The sequence below is a fragment of the Paramormyrops kingsleyae genome, chromosome 6 (genome assembly GCF_048594095.1).
Source record: "Paramormyrops kingsleyae isolate MSU_618 chromosome 6, PKINGS_0.4, whole genome shotgun sequence".
NCBI classification, from domain to species: Eukaryota; Metazoa; Chordata; class Actinopteri; order Osteoglossiformes; family Mormyridae; genus Paramormyrops; species Paramormyrops kingsleyae.
Window position 1 is genome coordinate 9536382 of NC_132802.1, and position 15232 is coordinate 9551613.

At 41.8% G+C, this 15232-nt stretch overlaps 1 protein-coding gene across 1 annotated transcript; it reads right to left on the reverse strand.

Moving 5' to 3' along the window:
• Window positions 1-3917: 3917 nt before the first annotated feature.
• Window positions 3918-14711, reverse strand: casp9 (caspase 9, apoptosis-related cysteine peptidase). Its single transcript, XM_023835359.2, has 11 exons — window positions 14552-14711; window positions 14233-14371; window positions 13078-13261; window positions 12772-12858; window positions 9426-9472; window positions 9083-9259; window positions 7893-7982; window positions 7579-7726; window positions 6579-6767; window positions 5478-5587; window positions 3918-4415 (listed from the first exon to the last, which is right to left on the reverse strand). The coding sequence occupies exons 2-11, from the start codon at window positions 14362-14364 to the stop codon at window positions 4299-4301; spliced, it is 1281 nt and encodes a 426-aa protein (XP_023691127.1). The 5' UTR covers window positions 14365-14371; window positions 14552-14711; the 3' UTR covers window positions 3918-4298.
• Window positions 14712-15232: the final 521 nt, after the last annotated feature.

A 15232-nucleotide genomic window follows, 5' to 3' on the forward strand; every position in this document is an offset into this window, starting at 1 on the left:
ATGGGGTGATATAGGAACGGAGCAAAACTATCTTGGAAAGATATGTGGAAAGAAGCTGGAAGACTGAACACTGTCAAACAACAAGAAATTGCAAACATTTTAAGGTAGACAAAGAATATTCATCACACGTGGTCAGAAGTGTTTGATGTTGTGCATGGAATTTCGCCCCAGCCAGGAGGGTGTTGTAGCAGTTAGTAGCATATAAATTTGTCTTGCATGGTCTCAAGAGAAACATGCAGGCCTAAGCCAGTACAGGCATGGTCTGTTTAGGATCACACATGCACATATGACAGGGCTGAGATTGCAGGTTGCCTGAGACAAGGCCTAGCTTGTAACCCAAAACGCCTATACCGTATACTGATGTGTCAGTAACATACATAATATAAATAACTGTTAATTAATTAATACAGATGGTATGAGGTGTGAACCGCCAGGCTGGTATGGCATGTTTGGTGTCAGACTGATGGACAATCACTCCTGATTCGAAATCTGGTCAGTGGTTACTATGAAAGCGTATGTATCAAAAGTTACACCAGCTTAATGAAAATCATCAGTAAAGGGGAATCATTCTGGTCATAAATCCCAAAAGGACTGCCACAGACACCCCTCCGAAAGCCCGCCAAATGGATGGTCAGCCATTGTTTCAGGTGTCGAATTCCTGGTCATCCCAATTCATGAACTTTAGACCATAAGACCTGGCACCTCAGAACAAAGCTGGGGGAGAGCAGGAAGCACATCAGCCCGAAGAGAGAGGTGGAGAACATCAGCCCAGGAGAAGAGAAGCCCACAAGAAGCCATCCTGAAACCTGCCGGTGAAGGCTGCTACCCAACAGAGAACTGCAACCAAGACAAAGCCTTTCACCTTAAAGCTTCACAAGGAGAGATAATCCAAGGGGCTCCACTCCAACAACCGCTCCAAACACCGTGCCATCATCCCATCAGCTCATCAGCTCTGCAACCAACTGCCAAGACAACCACCACCACTCTGCAACCAAGTAAACCAACTTCCTTTCATTCTAACAACCTAAGTTGTTCTGTTAACCTGCTATATGACTTTAGGGTCGTATTTCCACAAACTGTGCTTGCTTTGCAGAACAGTATTTCCCTGTTAAGGTTACTTATTTAAATCTGGTCATTGCATTTCCATAATTACATTATGTTTGTTTCTATTCCGTTATTTTGTGTTTGTTGTTTGTGTTAAGTGTAATATTATTCATAACTACAACTAACATAAGACTATAAGTGCATGTCTTTTATACAACTTCAGCCTCCGTTCATTGGGTGCTCGCAATAGTCCCTGCCTCTGTGCGATCTGTCTATTACGCTCTGAAACCTAAAACTCGCCTGAAATATCGCGAGACTCTCTCATCGGCCGTGAGGGAAGCTTCGCTACCGATCGTTTACATTACCTGGTGATGCAGCTCGCTGGACGAGCCTTCTAACCCAGGTTACTAAGCGATACTGGTAATTAGTGAATCCCATGTGAATCTCACATTAACAGACTCACGGGGATATCGCAATTGAGTTTGGAGGAACCAACCATTTAGCATAACAATTAGTTATTAATCATAATTAAATAATAAATAAAATTTAATTAATTTCAAAACATATTGGTGGAGATATTAAAATTTACCTGAGCTAATAATTCCTACATCTGTTAGCAAGTGAAGTGCGGTGGTATGTTAAAGCACCGTTGACAGCATTTGAGATACCTGTATAGTGTTTCAGCAACATACATGTGGATCTGCTTGAGCCTCTACCCAGCTCTCACAGGTTCATTCACCTCCTGACAGTTGTTGACAGGACAACCTGACGTACCAAAGCTATCCCACTGTCATTGACATCAACAGCAGATGTGGCACAGATGTTCATCAGCACACAGGTTGCTTGCTCTGTTGTCCCATCATTTTGTGGGTCTTGCTGCACCTCGTTGGCTGACCTGATCACATACAACCCTAGCAGGTGCTGGGTGACTTCTTGGCTTTGCCCACTCCCTTGTAGTTCCCTAGTCAACAGTCTTCCAACTTGTCACTGTCATTTGGTTATACGTTTGTGTGATATGATGCTTTCTGTGGGACTCCTCAAGCCTGGGGACAAGTTATTTGTTGTTGACATTGAGAGTAAAATGGGCCGCATTTCTGTGGACTGCCTGAAACCTGCTCGTCTGCATCTGGACTGGCATGCTGTGGTGGTTCGACCCTCTGGTGAGGGATGCTCCCATAAGGCGGATACTGGCCCTGTGATTCCCACGGCTTCCCATTCCCACTCCACAGGTTGTGACCCATTTTGGTTGCATTGTGTAACCCCCAACTTAACCGCATGTATATATGTATGTACACTCACCTAAAGGATTATTAGGAACACCTGTTCAATTTCTCATTAATGCAATTATCTAATCAACCAATCACATGGCAGTTGCTTCAATGCATTTAGGGGTGTGGTCCTGGTCAAGACAATCTCCTGAACTCCAAACTGAATGTCAGAATGGGAAAGAAAGGTGATTTAAGCAATTTTGAGCGTGGCATGGTTGTTGGTGCCAGACGGGCCGGTCTGAATATTTCACAATCTGCTCAGTTACTGGGATTTTCACGCACAATCATTTCTAGGGTTTACAAAGAATGGTGTGCAAAGGGAAAAACATCCAGTATGCGGCAGTCCTGTGGGCGAAAATGCCTTGTTGATGCTAGAGGTCAGAGGAGAATGGGCTGACTGATTCAAGCTGATAGAAGAGCAACTTTGACTGAAATAACCACTCGTTACAACCAAGGTATGCAGCAAAGCATTTGTGAAGCCACAACACGCACAACCTTGAGGCGGATGGGCTACAACAGCAGAAGACCCCACCGGGTACCACTCATCTCCACTACAAACAGGAAAAAGAGGCTACAATTTGCACGAGCTCACCAAAATTGGACAGTTGAAGACTGGAAAAATGTTGCCTGGTCTGATGAGTCTCGATTTCTCTTGAGACATTCAAATGGATTTGGCGTAAACAGAATGAGAACATGGATCCATCATGCCTTGTTACCACTGTGCAGGCTGGTGGTGGTGGTGTAATGGTGTGGGGGATGTTTTCTTGGCACACTTTAGGCCCCTTAGTGCCAATTGGGCATCGTTTAAATGCCACGGCCTACCTGAGCATTGTTTCTGACCATGTCCATCCCTTTATGACCACCATGTACCCATACTCTGATGGCTACTTCCAGCAGGATAATACACTATGTCACAAAGCTCGAATCATTTCAAATTGGTTTCTTGAACATGACAATGAGTTCACTGTACTAAAATGGCCCCCACAGTCACCTGAGCTCAACCCAATAGAGCATCTTTGGGATGTGGTGGAACGGGAGCTTCGTGCCCTGGATGTGCATCCCACAAATCTCCATCAACTGCAAGATGCTATCCTATCAATATGGGTCAACATTTCTAAAGAATGCTTTCAGCACCTTGTTGAATCAATGCCACGTAGAATTAAGGCAGTTCTGAAGGCGAAAAGGGGTCAAACACCGTATTAGTATGGTGTTCCTAATAATCCTTTAGGTGAGTGTATATGTTCTGAAACAGTGTCATGGTGGTGTAGTGGTCAGCACTGTTGCGTCACAGCAAGAAGGTCCTGGGTTCAATCCCTGAGTCACCCAGGGTACCTTTCTGTGTGAAGTTTGCATGTTCTCCCCATGCATGTGTGAGTGCTCTGGTTTCCTCCCACAGTCCAAAGGCATTAGGTCAACTGGCTACTCTAAATTGCCCATAGGTGTGAATGCGAGTGTGTTTGTCTGTGGTGGACTGGTGACCTGCCCAGGGTGTACCCCATCTCTCATCTGATGATGCTGGGATTGGCTTCAGCTTCCCTGTGATGGATAAAGCAGTATAGGTAATGGATGGATGGATATTCTGAAACCAATTCCATGCAAGATAGCTGGGTAAACAAATTCAATTTTAAAATACATTTCATTCACAATCGTGAGGATTCCATTATTGGTCATCAGCTCATATTGCTCATTTCATGGCTTATTCATCATCAGCCTATGATTGTTATACAGCACAGCAAGTTTGAAGCAAAATAATTAGGTACATCATAAATGACACTGTTACTCTACTAACCAATAAGGGTTTGTACATTTATATACCGTAAATTCTTGATCCACACATTGAAAAACATAGCACACAGAAAACAAAGATCTGTAAAATCCCAGAATATGAGTCAAATCTGACTCCGATGTCCTGGTCCAGTAATCTGTAATTCAGGTTCTATCCATGCTGAATGTTGTAGAAATCTCCTGGTGCATTCCATGAGGTCCCTAACCGTGAACCTGGGAAGAACTTTGGAAGTAGAGAAGTTTTCGTAGAAAATTGAAGGAGCCAGGCATCTGTTTGTAGATGCCTTTAGCAGAATTCTGAGAGACCTTGTTGTTGACCTGGGTACACAGATGAAGAAGTGAAGAAAGTGGTTAATTGCATTTAGTATAGAGACCATAATGGTAGCAACTATGCAAAGAGCTATTCATTTGCCCGTTATCACGGTATACAAAACAGTATATGGCAAATACTGGGCAGGGGGGGGGTGTATTTTCATTAATGGAAACTAAGGGCGCTTTTCCACCACACCAGGTATCATACTGAACTTAAAACACTTTCAATGTTGATTGGTTATGCAAATAACCTGCCTCAAACACAGAACAACGGCCATCTTGAAAAAAGTTGTGAACAAAGAAAACAACAATAAACAAAGTAAATATATAAAAGTAATAAAAAAGGATGCATGGACAAATGAAAGACCTAAGCTTAAATTGCAACCTGGTCAGGAGAACAGATACAAGATCAGGATGGCATGACGGGAAATAAAGTATTTTTTATTATACTGAAGTATCAAAAGTATGGTACCTTGTGCAGTGGAAAAGCAACCTATAACTGTAAGAAAATATTTTCATTCACTGAAATAAGATACGAAAATAAACTACTCAAAATACTTTTCATTAAATCTTTTAAGTAATTAAATTAAAGTACTGATTTTAAAAAATCTTTTCTCCTTGATAGAACAATGCACTTGAACCATAGAAATAGCCAAAACATAATTCTTTTTTAGTAGCTGTGACATCTTACAACTTTCAGTCTATCCCTAAAAATTTACTGAAACTTTAGCTGAAATTAAAATATAAAAAAACTAAACATAAATGTATCTTTAAAATGAAAACCAATAAAACCACACTAAAAAGTAACTAAAACCATACCAGATTTCAAATGAAAAAACAAAAAAAACATAAAAATAAAAACAAACTTAGAAAACAAAACTATAGTAACACTGCTGAGGAGTGTTGCAGACCCCCAGCAACCCTATCCGGATTATATTCCTGCAATATGGATGAATACTGAAAGTTGCACCCTTCAGTAAAACAGAAGTTAAATCTAATGAATAGTAATGCTAGGAGAGACTTTGGCAAAGACAGATCCATAGTTAGTCATTCCTGAGAGACACCCACCATCGTCAGCATAGTAACCAGATCACGTGTTGCTGCATGTTCTGCCAAGATCTGGTCCAGGGTCTCCACGTACCAGGAACCAGTCTCCGTGTCCCTCCATGAGACATACCCTGCAGTGGCAGCCAATATCATGTACATGTTTTAAGCAGCAATACTGAATTTGAGAGACATTTGCATTTCGTTTTCCTATGTTACTATGCCACCACTACATACAGATGATGACCTGCTGAAATCTTCAAACTGTAGTACAGTGAGACCCCATATCCAAGGTACAAATTCCAGAAACAGTTCACAAGTTGCAAACTGAGTACCAAGCAAGCATGGTGAGTAGCCACAATATACTAAGATATTTTTAAGCAATTTTTGTTCTCATTACAGGTCATGTACAGGTACATGATACAATGTTGTTCATTGTAAAATGCAGTGAGACTACTCAGTCATCCCTAGATACATGAAATTTCTTCATGGCTATGTCGTCTCTTGACATCTTAATGGGCACAAATGCAATAGTCACATTGTGAAAGGATGTGAGGCAAGAAAGATTAAAATAAAATTAAATAATAAAGATTTCATCATTTAAATTAAACTGACACTGTTAGGATGCAGTTTCCAACTAAACATAACTAAAAAATAACCGATCTATATAATAAAATTAGTTTGTCTGATATAGGACTACAATCTTAAGTATATGTTTCGTCTTCGCGCTCTGCTTGTGCAGGAAACTGGCGTCAATAATGTATGGATTCATAATGAAAGATAAGTAATATGACCTTAATTTGTTTTATCTGTTTCTTCTGTATCAAGAGAGAAACACATTAAATAGCAAAAGGCACTTTTATGAATGGCGATGGCAAAACCCAAAAATATTGCAAGGTGATTTTTTTCCCCCCAATACTGTTTAAGCCACTGACAGGGTTAGTGATCTGACTCCTTAGACACTCATACCGGGGTAAGTAGAGTATGACACCAGGATGTCACTGGGTACTGGCAGTGTTATGGATTTGACTCCTTAGACACTCATACCGGGGTAAGTAGAGTATGACACCAGGATGTCACTGGGTACTGGCAGTGTTATGGATTTGACTCCTTAGACACTCATACCGGGGTAAGTAGAGTATGACACCAGGATGTCACTGGGTACTGGCAGTGTTGTGCGGGCATCAAGCTCATCTGACGCGCTGAGGGAGTCACTGCTGGATGATGTGGGAATGGCATCCATTTCCTCATCCGCCCCACCAAGGGACGGGCCGGCCTCTTCAGGGGACACTTCAACTCCTTTGTCTGTTTTATCTGGAGGAGCACATGGGTAGATGTATAGTGCTCCATCATGGCTAATACTCTCACAATTATTTTATATCACAGTTACACTGTACACCAATATGTTACAACCCATTATTCCATTGCATTTTTCCTCACTATAAGAGCTAATCCATGAAGGCTAGCATTTCAAAGACATACCTGTTGTTAGTATAATGCTTTCCTGTAGGAAATACACAATAGGACTGCAAGTAACGGATGTTGAGAGAAAAATAAACTATATTTAAAAATAAACAAAAACTAACAATGTTTTGGAATATATAAATGCTGAGTAAATGCACATAATGTATAATGGGGAATATTATCTAGGAAATACTTTAAATACCAGGAGCTAAAATGACAGAGAGGTGGCAAGAAATCTCTAGCTAGAAAATTAATCATCATTGCCTGCATACATAATTGTGTTTAAACAATTTTCCAGTTACTTCTGGTAGTGAAGAGGCTCTCCAGATACAAAAATGAAATCAAAACGTAAAACAAATAATCACTTAATAGTAAACAGTGGTTCAAAAAAATAATAATTAAAAAAACGGCAGCCAAAACAAACTCTAGCAGAATCCAATCAATCCAATCAATAGTGTTGGACCTCAGCAGATTTTGCTAAGTGGGGCCCCCAAATATAGGTTTTGGGGCCCCTGACAAGCACTGGGCCCCCTGAATCTGCCAGGGTATCTATGCGCCTCTGACACCCTTGGCTGCTATTCATTGTGATTCAATGAGAAACAGTAGCTGGCTCCAAGAAGCACAGTTAAGGTAAGGTGCCAACTGATCTGGCTCAGCTTACCTCCACCGCAGGCCTGGATGAAGAAGATCTTGGGCTTGCCCTGGAGAGATGGACAGTGCTCCCCATTGAGGAAACTGGTAATGTCCTCAACTGGAACTGTAGGCCCGTCCACTCCATGCACAGCACCGGGGAAGCGGTTGTGACTTGCCTGAAGGCAAAAGCACACAAAGATCTCAGGGGGAGTGTAAGAGGGCTAAAAGACAACCAAAGACACAGAGAAGGCCGCTGTCGTCTAGTTCATTCAAAAGACGAAAAAGTAATATACAGGAATTTTGAGGGAGACTTATTTCAAGAAGTGAGGGCATTGACCTTACCTCAGTGCCATGAGACAAAATGACCACAATGCAGCAGTCATATTTTGAATGGTCCTTTTTAGAAAGAGCAGACAACTGGCACCTTATTTGCTGGAAAAAGAAACGTATAACTGTATAAACATTTGCATTAAAAATTGATTAAATCATGATGGGACAGCACTGTTGGCCAGGGGTTGAGGGTTCAAATCTTGCCTCTGCTTGGTCTAATGAGAGGTCTGCAAGTTCTGCCTGAGACTTGTCTGTTTCCTCTGCGTACATTGATTCACCTCCCCGGTTCAAAGACATGAAGTTAGGGTGTATGGGAATGTGCATATATGTACTCTGTGATGGACTGGCATCCCAAAAATAAAGGAATCAAATAAAGGAATAAAGGACATATGCAAAGTCTAATCCTCACAATTCCCGAATAGACTTAACTGCATGAATTCACTGACGTTCCTTTTGCACAATAAAAAAGTGAACAAAAATTAACATACAGTATATACACAGGATTAGCTAGAATCAAGAAGAACAGTATTCAGACATCATTTAGTCTTTTTAACTCTTGGCTCTTTTGCTTAGAGTATACCAATTCCTTATTGGTGAGCGCATGCACACACACACACACACACACACTCACACTCACACTCTCACACTCACTCACTCACTCACTCACTCACACACTCACTCACACACTCACTCACACACTCACTCACACACTCACTCACTCACTCACTCACTCACTCACTCACTCACTCACTCACTCACTCACTCACTCACTCACAACTGAGAGCGAAGTTTGGGGGTCCAAGTACAGGGTCAGGCTATTTATCCAGCATTACAGGTCCGCAAAGGTTGAAAAGGTCTGTCAAATACTTTTTGAGTTTTTGTGAGTTATGAGATCAAAGTCTGAAACTACCCTATTTCCCCCTTATCACTATGTGGTGGTGCTTCATTTGTGGCAAGATATGTTTCAGAATTTAATCAATCCCAGTTCATCATATATACAATGCCTCTGCAAAGTTTGAAAAAGATCCAATAGACAGTTTTGAGTTATTTTCTTAAAAAGCAAAGTGTCTCAGTGGTGAACTGGTCCCAAAACATGTATTCCCTGTCCAAGGAATACAAATAGAAACACGTGTTTTAAATGCTGGGTAAATCAGCCAATGGGGTTATGCTTTGTCACATACAGCAATGGGAGACCGACTAACCTTGTACTTCAGGTTCTGCTGAACATCAACAATGAAGTTCAAGGACTTGAATCGCTTTTCAAGTTTATCGCAATCTATGTTGGATCCGCCGCGACTTTTCAGGCCGGACTCAGGTAAAAACTTCATATTATTTATGATCAAACAGAGTCCGCAAGGGCTGGCATCCATCTTGTAACTCTGAAGGATCGGAAAAAAACACTGCATTTAGAGCAAGTTTTAGACCTCAGCTACAGTAACATCTCCCTCATCTGTTTCATCTAATATAACTAACAAGGGAGGATTCAACAAAAAATATCTTTGCAAATCTATCAAAGCAGATGAAGCTTAAAAGTAATGCAATTACCTGAAGTGGGTCCTGTTTAATATTGGTCAGTCTGGAGTCTTCAGCATCTGACACAAATAATGTTTGTTATTAAATCAATTAATATAATCAATCAATTGATTAATATAATCAATTTGGATATTTAAAGTACTTTAGTTTCACTCCATGGGCCAAAACAGGGCAAGTTAACTGGTGAATCTAACTCACCCTTAGTGAGTGCTTATCTACATATCTGTATGTATTTCTGACAGTACTATTACGGACTTTAAAAGCAGGTCCACCATGGCTTCAAGCGTCGACTCTGCTTTTGCCAACGAACTCAATGCGTTCTATGCCGCTTCGAGGCTAATCATGCTAGTGCTGGCTACTCGGCTAACGCTAGCCACAGCCTGCTAGCGGAGCGCGGTGAAGTCATCAGCTTTGCAGAGCGTGACATGCGGAGGGCGCTGCACCAGCTCAACACCAGGAAAGTGCCGGGGCCGGACGGCATCTCCGGGCGCCTGCTATGCTGCTGCGCCCACCAGCTTAACCTCCATCTTCAACGAGTCTCTGGCTCAGTCTGTGGTCCCCACCTGCTTTAAAAGATCCACATTTGTACCGGTACCTAAGAGCAGTAAGCCCTCCTGCCTGAATGACTACCAGCCAGTCACACTAACATCAGTGGTCGTGAAGGTTTTTGAGAGACTCATTAAAGACTTTAAGATATCCTCCACCCCGAGCACTACAAACCTATTCGCCTACCGCCCCAACAGATCTACAGAGGACGCCATCTCCCACGTTCTGCATACCACCCTCAGCCATGTGGACAAGAAGCAAGGGAACTATGTGAGACTGTTGTTCAGACAACAGTTCTGTGTTCAATACAATAGTTCCCCACAGACTGTACACCAAGCTTAGGGAGCTAGGACTGAACAGCTGCCAGTGTGCCTCCAACACCATCACTCAACACAGGGGCTCCTCAAGGATGTGTGCTCACTCTACACTAGAGACTGTGTGGCCACACACAGCTCCAACTCCATCATCAAGTTCGCTGATGACACAGTAGTGCTGGGTCTCATCTCCAACAACGATGAGACAGCCTACAAGAAGGAGGTGGACAACCTGACATCGTGGTGCCAGGAGAACTGCCTCCAACTTAACGTCAGCAAGACCAAGGAGTTGGTGGTGGACTTCAGGAGGAGTAAGGAGCGCTCCTACTCCCCCTCTACATCGACGGGACTGCAGTGGAGAGAGTGAGCAGCTACACACATCACTGAGGACCTGACATGGACAGAACACGTCCAAGCCCAGTCCAGCAAGGCGAGGCAGCATCTACCACCTGAGACAGCTGAGGAAGTTTCTGGTATCTCCAGCAATTCTTAGGACGTTTTACTCCAGTGATGTGGAAAATGTCCTGACCCAGAATATCACACCCTGGTATGGAAACAGCTGTGTACAGGACATTAAGGGACTACAGAGAGTGATTCGGGCAGCAGAGCGCTGCACCAGATCTTCTCTATCTTCTCTGCAGGACATTTATACAAGGAGATGCCGGAACAGAGCAATCAGGATCATCAGAGACTCGTTTCATCCCAGTAACTGTCTGCTTGAACTGCTGAAATCAGGCATGCGCTTTAGGAGAATTACGGCAAAAACAGAGAGACTCAGGAGGAGCTTCTATCCTCACGCAGTAAGACTCCTTAATCAGGACATGACACCACTACATCCTGAATATACACAACTCATGTAATCTCTTCCTACCTGTCACCAACCTGCTATTTTAACAATCTGTAAATTACATATCCACCCACCTTTGAATATATTTATACTTATGTCACTGTAACAAGGTACACTGCACTTCAAATCATAAGCACATGTACAATTTAAACTTAAGATTATTGTATATATTAGAAAAACTATATTTCTATATGTTATGCGTATATTTTATTCTTAGTTGTTTTTACTTTTAGTTTATTGTAAGATTTTTAACTTGTTGACTTATTCGTAATTCTGTTTTTGATTTGCACAGTCTAAGGGTCGTTCAGGGTACATTTCATCCAAGTTGTACTTGTATAACTATGTATGTGACAAATAAAGTATCTTGGCCTATTAGCATTATCTGCTAATGTCATTAGCAGAGGTGCACGAGGCTCTGTGGAAAGCAAACCCATGAAAGGCAGCAGGCCCAGACAGCGTCCCAGGGCGCGCACTCAGGTTATGCTCAGTGGAACTGGCTGACGTGGCAATAACCTTGATCGTAATGAAGTGCTTCGAGAGGACAGTCATGGCCAAACCCAGGAGACCATCCCTGGCACCCTACACCCACAACAGTCTGAGAACCAATGGAACCGGTCCACAAACGACGCAGTGAACAGGGCTATACACACGGCCCTCACTCACCTAGAGGGCAACGACACCTACGTGAGGATGCTGTTTATCGATCGCAGCACAGCATTCAACACCGTCATCGCCCACAGACCCCCTGCAAAGCTGCTCGGCCTCGGTCTGACACCCTCCCTTTGTGACTGGGTGCTAGACTTCCTAACAGACAGAGCCCAGTCAGTCAGAGTCGCCGGCCGCACATCCAGCACAAGAACTGTAAGCACAGGAACCCCCCCAGATCTGGTGGACTGGTGTCACGAAAACAACAGATAAAACCAACAGATAGAATACAGATAAAACCAAGGAGATGACTGCGGACCCAAGGAGGAGGAGGGAGTTGCACGCATCACTGCACATGTACGAGGCGGAGGTGGGAAGGGTGAAAATCTTCAAACTCCTCGGCATATACATCAATGAGGATCTCAGCCGGACTCAAAACACACAGCACATCATCAGGAAGTCCCAACAACGACTGTACTTTCTGAGAAGATTAAGGAAGTTTGGCATGCCAGCCAAAATTCTAAGAAACTTCTACAGGGGTAACGTTGAGAGTGTCCTGCCCAGGACTGGAAAGCTCTCCAGTGGGTGATTAAAACTGCAGAGTCCATCACTGGAGCAGCCTTCCCCCCACTACAGGACATTTACCAAACTAGCACCATCAGTGACAATACACCCCCAGCACAGCCTGTTCATGCTTCTACCCTCAGGAAAGTGCTACAGAAGTGTGAAATCCCATACAACAAAACTGTTAAACAGTTTCTACTCACAAGCAATCAGGCTTGTGAACGACTCTGCACTATAAACAACACCAACCACTTCTACCTCTGAAAACACACAGAGACACCATACCAGTTTATTTGTTACCTATTTATGTTAATTTATATTCTTATTCCATGGTGAAAGGACGATGCCCAAAGTCAGAATTTCATTGTACAGCGAAACTGATTGTTATCTGTACATATGACAATAAAACTCTCTATTCTCTATTCTACAAATGAAGACTCACTCTGAGCAGGAGTGACACTCATCATGGGTGGGACCTTCATCACTTCCCCATCACCTCTATCATGATTTCTGGTGTCGCTGGGCATGTCTATCAAATAAAGAATGTATAAAACAATAAATACATGGCTGTACAGTAGTATATTTTACAGATGGGCTAGACAACATGTTCTACAGGTGCAGCATAGGAACTGGGGAGTGGGGGAAGTGTACCCCCCAATATTTATTTTGGTTTCATTCATTCCCATAAAGTATTGAATACAGCAATATATACATTATATACAGTATACATGAAAGAAAAGGCACTCACAAACTGGTGTGGGAGTAATATCAGGTGGAGGGCAATGGGATGAGGTCCCATTCTGTAGGATACTGGCTAGATCTTCTTGCCCGGCCTCACGAAGGCACTCCAGGAATGCAGGAAACGCACGTTTTCCGCGAGTTTCTAAGTCTGCCAATAGTTTCCGGGCCTGATCCCGACGGATACCAGCACTCTGAGTAAACATCAAGGATAAATCAGACACAAGCTACTTAAATAAAACAAAGCCAGAATCAGTTAAATTAATGTTGGAACATAACAGATTTTACATTTAGCATATTCCTGCTTTTACACCCAGAGATGCAAAGTAACAAGTACACTGCCTGGCCAAAAAAAGGTTGCACACTTTAATATTCTGCTGGACCGCCTTTAGCTTTGATTATGGTGCACATTTGTCATTGCATTGTTTCCACGTATTTGTACAACATCTCAACATTTTTTTCACCCAGATTTGCATTAATTTGTCATCAAGTTCTTGTATTGATGAGAGGTGAGTTGAACCCCTCCATAAAGTCTTCTTCAGCACATCCCATAGACTTTCAGTGGCGAATTGGCACTTAAATGATTCGTCATACTCCCTAACCGACTATTTGAGCCCAGCAAATCTTGGCATTATTGTCCTGGAATATGCCCACGTATCGATAACTTGGCCATTAAGTAGATTCAGATACTCAGCTGACGTCACTTTATTGCAGCATAACGTGGATGTGCTGTAATAATGATCCAATCATTGGCTCTTTAGTACTTGCTGATTTAAATTTAAACAGTGATACTTTTCTGGTTACTGTACTTAAGTAAATTTTTCGGATTTGTACTTAAGTATTTTACGTTGTTGCAACTTTTACTTTCACTAAGCAACATTTCTGAGCAAAATAATTATTCCGATACACTCTACACGAGACCATCATTATACGAAATTTGCCTTGAGTGAATTCAAAAGAATAGGCTGCTTTTCAATTGATTTGAAAGTGTACTACTTTATAATATTCGATATTTACTTCGAATATTTTTAAACTATTTTTTACTTGAGTAGTAATTAATTTACTCGCTGGATGACTTTTACTTGAGTAACATTTTGGAGATGCGTATATACTTCTACTTTAGTTTGAAAATTGAGTAGCCCACTTTTTCCATCACTGTCCGTACCTGTATTTCTTCAATCATATCCTGCGTGAAGACCCCCCTTGCCAAAAGTCCATCATAGAGCTTCGAAGGCTCCAGTTTCGCTACAAGACAGGACCTTTTAATATGGAGTCTGTTTCTTTGTTCGGGGTCCATTCTGAGACTGCAAGTGGACAAGACAATAGAATACAGCCATTTATGGCATCATGATAAAGTTTGTTCATATTAAACATTTAAATAAATCTATTTCTTATCTGCGGACCCACAAATTACTTTACACAACTGGTGGAAAAACTCACTTGTTGGTATCTGTCTTAAAACAGCAATAAAAAATAAAACTTACCACTAATAAAATTCGTGTATTTAGGAAATATGAATCCAATATATGAATTTCGAAATAATATGTGTTTCCCCCAAGTAAATCCGAAAAATCTCTAACTAGATATCTACCACTTCGCCTCACTTCCTTGTTTTTATTTTGATGACCATAGAAATCTATCAAAGCCAGATAGGTATACGGAAAAAAAAATCGCAGAATTCAATATGGCGGCAACTGCACCCATAAAACATGGCAGCGAAATTCAGTGCCAAAAACAGCATGTGTAACTTGCCATATTTTACCATGGATTTTTATGATTTGGTGTCACACTATAGTAGCATGTCAAAAGTTGTTGGTGGTTACCCTGCCAATGAGTACTTTCTTGTTTAGATCCAATATAGGCCTATGCGTTTCCCAAGAACTCATTTGAGCTCATTTTACAAACTAATTTACTTCTTTTAAAGTAAACAAAACCATCGTGTATTGATATTATTACTATCCCATTTATCAATCCATTCCTTTCAATAATGAACAAAAAACATCTTATGCTTTTTCTGGTGTAGATAAAGCGTAGGGTGACCAGATAATCCATGTCAGGGAGGACACTCTGAGCTAGGACAGGAATTGTAAATTACCATTTCAATTAAACGGACCTGGATTTCACTTGAGCACTGAGTTCTTGCTGTGTGCTGATTGGTCAGTCTC

Bases quoted from the DNA above. Each gene is read 5' to 3' on its own strand.
- casp9 (XM_023835359.2), bottom strand. From the start codon at position 14,364: ATGGACCCCGAACAAAGAAACAGACTCCATATTAAAAGGTCCTGTCTT. The intron at 13,262-14,232 runs GTACGGACAGTG...ATGTTTACTCAG, and splicing joins ATATGATTGAAGAAATACAG to AGTGCTGGTATCCGTCGGGA. The intron at 4,416-5,477 runs GTGGGTGTCTCT...CTGTGTACCCAG, and splicing joins TGGTTACTATGCTGACGATG to GTCAACAACAAGGTCTCTCA.